General features: G+C 57.6%; 1 protein-coding gene across 5 annotated transcripts in view; it reads left to right on the top strand.

Annotated features, from left to right (window-relative positions):
* The window catches only part of TRAF3 (TNF receptor associated factor 3), a 74,473-nt gene extending 68,598 nt beyond the window's left edge, over positions 1–5,875 (top strand). For 4 of the 5 annotated variants that reach the window (XM_045288180.1, XM_045288183.1, XM_045288182.1 and 1 more), the window contains 2 exons: positions 3,912–4,086; positions 4,406–5,875. In XM_045288180.1, the coding sequence (XP_045144115.1) occupies positions 3,912–4,086; positions 4,406–4,977 (747 nt within the window). In that variant the 3' untranslated portion in view covers positions 4,978–5,875. The remainder of the gene's footprint in view (positions 1–3,911; positions 4,087–4,405) is intronic. The other variant, XM_045288181.1, reaches the window with a different exon arrangement.
* The last annotated feature ends 125 nt before the right edge of the window (positions 5,876–6,000 follow it).

Genomic DNA, 6,000 nt, shown 5'->3' on the forward strand with positions numbered 1-6,000 from the left:
CAGAGGGGTCGTGCTTTTAGCGAAAAGAGAATGTGCATCTAATACAATGCATTACTGTTACTTTACTTCACCAAAGCCGTCTGACCCACCCCGCCCACTGCCATCAGCCACGATCATAGCAACGGTTGTCGATGTTTATGGCAGCTGACAGCCTCGGCTCTCTCCTGAGCTGCTGCCCTTACCGTTAGCAGTCCCGCATACTGCCGGGGCTCCCTGGCGATCGCACACCCCAAACCAGCCCTGCCTCTGGATTCTGTTCTGACTCCTAGCAGCCCTGCGGAACAAGGCCAGAGCAGCCCCGGTGTGACTGCAGGAGCAGAAAGCCCGTCTCTGTCTTCCTCCCATGCAAACGCACCTCCGAGAAAGCACACACGTGCCCTGTGCCTGTAAGAAATGACCGCTGAGCAGACCTGGTACACATGCCGCAGCTCATTTCATCCGTCAGAACAGGCCCCGTCACACCCTCGCGTTCCTGTAGCTGGGGGACTTCCGGGTGCGCACACCAGGAGTCTACCTGTGAGGTTTCTTGTGGGCATTCTGCATGCATGGCTGCAGGAGTCCCTGGTGCCGAGGGAACAGTCTCAGTGCAGGAGGTACTCTGTCGTCGTTGGGGTCCCTGAGTTACCGGGAGGGGAGTCTTCCTTGTTAGGTGAACACTGTGCCATCACCCACGCCTGTTCTGACGTCGGTATGGTCTGAACCCCTGGAATCGCAGGGTGCTCTGGGAGAGTGCCTTTGGTGGCACGCTCCGTGGTTACCCAGAGAAGGAGAAAGCCGAGTGCAGCGAAGATCGCGTTAGAAAAGGTGCAAGTCACTAGTGTTGAATCAAGCCCATCGGTGGCGCGGGGGGCCTGGCCCGGCTGTCGGTCACACTGGCCAGGGCCCGGTCCAGCCTGCGTGGCCTCCTCACCTGCAGTGCATGGAGCAGTCCAGCTGCTGGATTTGACCTGGGCTCCGAGGGGTGGTGGGAATGCCGAGGCCCAGTGAGACAGTGAGGCCAGTGGTAGCAAAGACACTGGCAGAGGCCTGTTGGCCTGACCCTCCAAGATTTTACACCCCTTTCTGTTCCCGGTTCCCCGGTTCAACCCGAAAAGTTCCTCACCCGCTCTATTAGGTACGGTTTATACTGTCAAACTTAGGTGACTGAATAAACCAGAGACACAAGTCATAAAGAAAGGGGGAACCTGAGTCTCTTGAGCTGAGACGTGAGGACTTGGTGGAGACAGCCGGGGCCAGTGCCCCTGGACTTGTGGAGGAACAGAGGCCTTGCTTTAAAGAGATGGACCCTGCTGGGCCCCGGGTTTCCCCAGGCATAGGACCGGCTGAGGGTCTCAGCAAGGTAGTTCCATGGTTGAGGATAGGGCTTGCAGGGAGCCCCTCCAACTTGGGGTTCAGGAAGGGTGAGCTGTAGGCTCATCTGGAATGTTGCTGTGGGGCCGGCCACACGTGACTGGACGAGGGAGATCCTGGCTGTGAGGCACGCTCCTGGGGGGTGGGAGGTGCTGCTTGGCTTCCTCCCCGGGTGCTCCCCATAGCAGACTGTTTGTCGGACTTGCCCCTCTCACAGCTGCCTCCCCCCAGCCTCCCAGGAGACTCAGCATGAGCAGTGCACCACGTCCACGAAACCTTAGGTGCCCGGTCACGCGGTCCACAGTCAAGTCGGCCCCCTTGCTTGCCCACTTGGAGTCCCCTATTCCAGTCTCCTCCCCTCGCCAGCCTGGACCTCTTGGAGTCCAGGGGTCCATGTAAATGCTAGGACTCCACAAAAGCTGGCCTGGCCCCACTGTCCTCAGGGCACCCCAGCCAGCACAGGTCACTCTCTTGAGGCCACTTCACCCCTTGTCTGACTCGGCAGCGGGCTCTGAGCCTTGGAGGCTGGGAGGAGCATATGTGGGGTACAGGGTGCCTGGCAGCCTGGGACAGGGCAGGATGGGGTACCCTCTGAAGGAGGTGTGAGTGCATTTGTATCTGTGGCTGCTTCTTAATATTTTTAATATTTCTTAATAGTTTTAATATTTCTTAATAGTTTTAATATTTTCTGTTGTAGCCACCCTGTACTTCTTAATTAAAAAGACAAGCCTAGGTAGTAGCTGGATTCCCCTCCTGTAACCATTAAGAACGGATGTGTGTGACCATTCCTGTAGCCAGGGGTCTGCACAGTGCAGAGCTGAGACGGGAAGACAGCCCTGGCCCTGAGGGCGGCGGCCACCACCTGCACAGCTCCGATTTGCATAAGGGCTTCCAGGGGTGGCCCCGGGCGTGCCAGTGTAAGCCTTGAAGGGCACAGGGCCTGAGACTAGCAGATGGGCTTCAGAAAGCAAGGCCTTGTGACTGGATTTATGTGTGTAGTGAGCACCCCACAGTCACCCACACATCCATCTGAGTCTTGTTTGGGTAGAAAGACTTAGAGGCTGAGTGCAGCTCACTCTTCAGGCAGGAGAGTGCTGTGCGTGCAGAGAACGCTCGATAGCCACCTGCTCTCTGCTCGGAGAGAGGCTGCCGTGTGCAGAGAGGGGCCCCTATAAAAGCAGTGCATTCCCCTGGCTTGTCTGGAAACACCTTCTGAGCACTTTGGTTGGGCCCCATCTGTGTGTGTGTGTGTGTGTGTGTGTGTGTGTCTTGCACAGAGACAGGCTGGTGTGTGCTGGCTCAGGGGGGTGGGGTGGGGCAAACAGCCTGTCAGCCCAGGAACCCTCACTTAGACAACACAGTCACCATGGAGCTGCCTATGTGATCAGCTGGACCTTAGAGCATCCGCTGCCCAGAGGACACATTGGGCCCCAGGCCCCTTGGCTTGAAGGAAGAACAGCTCTGAGGGTGCGGGTCCTGCGTGGCTTGTTGTAGGTGGCCCTTAGACTTTGGTCCAGCGGTTGACCCACTAAGCTACAAGCCTACGGACCAGACCCTCGTTTATTGCCTTCCCCTCAGTCACTTGCAGCTCTGTTAGCATCCGTTTCAGCGCCATTTCCAGCGTTTGTGCTCAGCGTGTGAGAGATACCGTGAGGGGGGTGGGGGGGGTGCGCAGGGGACCAGGGTTCATTAAAGACACATTGTGGTCTGTACTTTCATTAATATTGCTAGCATTGTCGTCCAGAAAATAGACTTTGTGAAGTAATTAAATCCGCCTCTGGCTGTCTGTATTTAAAAATAAAATCCCACTGCGGCAGCAAACAGCCCTGCCCAGAGAAGGCTCTAGTTAGACGCTAGCTCTCTGCAGGCTCTTCTGCCTCACCCCCACTTCACCTGAGAAGCCACGAACCCACACCACTGGGCTTTCTGCTGTTAGCAGCCCGCCAAGGTGGCAAAAGCTCCCGGGGTAAAAACAAGAGTCCAAAGCGGGGAGGGGTTAGCTCATGGAGCCTGTGGTCTCCCACCAGCCCCCACTGCTGGGCAGGGCCCCCTTCACCCGTCTCTCACTAGTGGGAGTTAATTTGTCCGCCCTGTTACTGAAGGTGGCCCTGCCTCTCTGTCTCCTCCCTCCCCAGCGGGCTAGTCTCTGCCAGCAACCCTTCGGAGCAGGCATATGGGTGGCTTCCCTCCTGGTCGGGCAGCCTGGGGCTCGGGAGGAAGTACTTGCTCCTTCTCCTCCCCCAGTGGGTCAGGGAGGGCCGGGCCTGGGAGGCCAGTGCACTTAGACTGGTGGTCCTTGAGGAGACCTCCCCCGCTGGTCTCCCGAGATGCCCAGGGGACGACAGATGGCCGTGAGCTCTGGAAAGACCAAGGAGGGCTGACAGGAGTGTGAGGACAGGTAGTGGGCTCTGGACATCTAGCAGCACCTGGGGTCGCAGTGCCCAGGCGGGCGGGCAGGCGGCAGTGCTGGGCTCCGCCTGGACGGGGACAGCTCGGGGCAGCCGAGAGCATCACCGGCTGGGTTCTGACTGTGCTTCCGCTCTCCTTTGGCTCTCGGGCAGCGAGTCATCGACAGCCAAGCGGAGAAGCTGAAAGAGCTGGACAAAGAGATCCGTCCCTTTCGGCAAAACTGGGAGGAGGCGGACAGCATGAAGAGCAGCGTGGAGTCTCTGCAGAACCGCGTCACGGAGCTGGAGAGCGTGGACAAGAGTGCAGGCCAGGCTGCGCGCAACGCGGGTGAGCAAACCACGGGGCTGCGAGGAGGCACGGGGTGGGGGTGGGGGCTGTGGGCGGAGACTGGCCCCTGAGTGCAGCTCCTGCCGTGGCAGCAGGGCCTGTGCTGGGCGAGGCTCTCCTGCACACTGCCCGGGAGGCCCCAGGCGTCGGGGAGTGAGCTTCACCCCACTCCCACAGAGAGGCAGGAGGGGGAACTTCCCGTGGGTGGGTCTGGGGGCAGGAGGAGCCCCTCAGTCACCCTGCCCCCCACCCACCCACCATGGCTACAGCGAGCCTGCAGGCCCAAGCTGGCCCGATGACATACCCGCCCTGCCCACAGGCCTGCTGGAGTCCCAGCTGAGCCGGCACGACCAGATGCTGAGCGTCCACGACATCCGGCTGGCCGACATGGACCTGCGCTTCCAGGTCCTGGAGACAGCCAGCTACAACGGCGTGCTCATCTGGAAGATCCGAGACTACAAGCGTCGGAAGCAGGAGGCTGTCATGGGCAAGACCCTGTCGCTGTACAGCCAGCCCTTCTACACGGGCTACTTCGGCTACAAGATGTGCGCCCGGGTCTACCTGAACGGGGACGGCATGGGCAAGGGGACGCACCTGTCGCTGTTCTTTGTCATCATGCGCGGAGAATACGACGCCCTGCTCCCCTGGCCCTTCAAGCAGAAAGTGACACTCATGCTGATGGACCAGGGGTCCTCGCGGCGCCACCTGGGAGACGCATTCAAGCCTGACCCCAACAGCAGCAGCTTCAAGAAACCCACGGGCGAGATGAACATCGCGTCGGGCTGCCCGGTCTTTGTGGCGCAGACTGTCCTGGAGAACGGGACGTATATAAAAGATGACACCATTTTTATTAAAGTCATAGTGGATACTTCAGATCTGCCCGACCCTTGATGAGTCGCCCCGCGGGAGCTGGAGCAGCAGCAGGTAACTCCGCTGGGGAGGGGGTGGGGGGGGGCGGAGGCTTGCACCGGTCTGTCTTCACCGTGGTCCTCGTGTGGAGCAGGACCTTGTGGAATGGTGGCATGGCAGAAGGCGGTCCGGCCGGCAGGAGGATCCCGTGTCTCCCTCCCCCACCCCCACCCCCCCAACGTTTCCCCCACAGACTCGCCCCACTCACCTTCTGCGGAGGCAGACGCTGCTGCCAGAGGAGGCGCTCACGTCCATTTCTAAAGATCTCGTCCATAAAGTGGAAAGACGTATATGCTACACAAAAGAAAGCGGACTCTTCTTCCTTAAACTTGAACACCAAACACAAAGGAGACATGAGAAAAACAAAACTAACCCAAAGCGTACACGCCCGTGGGGTAGCTGGACACGTAGCCTGTTTTCCGTCAGAGAAGGAAGTGTGCAGTCCGTGCGGTGCCAGTGTGGCAGCCCTCAACGCGAGCGCCGGCTCGCCTCCAGTCTAGCACATCGTCTCGTTCGGGCCTCGCCTGGTCTCTGTTCTCACCGTTGGTTTTGTCAGAAGACCCCGAAGTACACCTCGGTCTTTCCTTTTAGTATTATGTTTGTTGTTATTTTATTTTTTTAAGTCTCTAAATTCAGATTCCAATCCTTATTTTAATTTCAAGTTCTACAGAGAATTGTTAGGGCAAACATTTTATTTCAAAACGTTGGCAGACTGCTGTTTCTTGGAGGAAAGTGAAAGCCCACCCAACGCGGGTCTTCACTTGTGATAGGGAAGAGAATATTCAATCTGCTGTTATTTCTCGTTAGAAATGTAAACCTTCGATATCTGTTGTAGTCAGTGACACTACTGCAAATTACTATGAGAGGAAAACTGCTCATGGATGCTGTGCATCATTTTAGATTATAATTGTTTTCACCCTAAAATAGGGCATTAGTTGAACTTTGGAGTTCTCAACAAAATCCTATAGGTTTTTAAAATTCTGCCCCGTGTTCAGACACGCTCCA

This window comes from Echinops telfairi, unplaced genomic scaffold, assembly GCF_000313985.2.
Source record: "Echinops telfairi isolate 266 unplaced genomic scaffold, ASM31398v2 ScPeMD7_18;HRSCAF=68, whole genome shotgun sequence".
Classification (NCBI taxonomy): domain Eukaryota; kingdom Metazoa; phylum Chordata; class Mammalia; order Afrosoricida; family Tenrecidae; genus Echinops; species Echinops telfairi.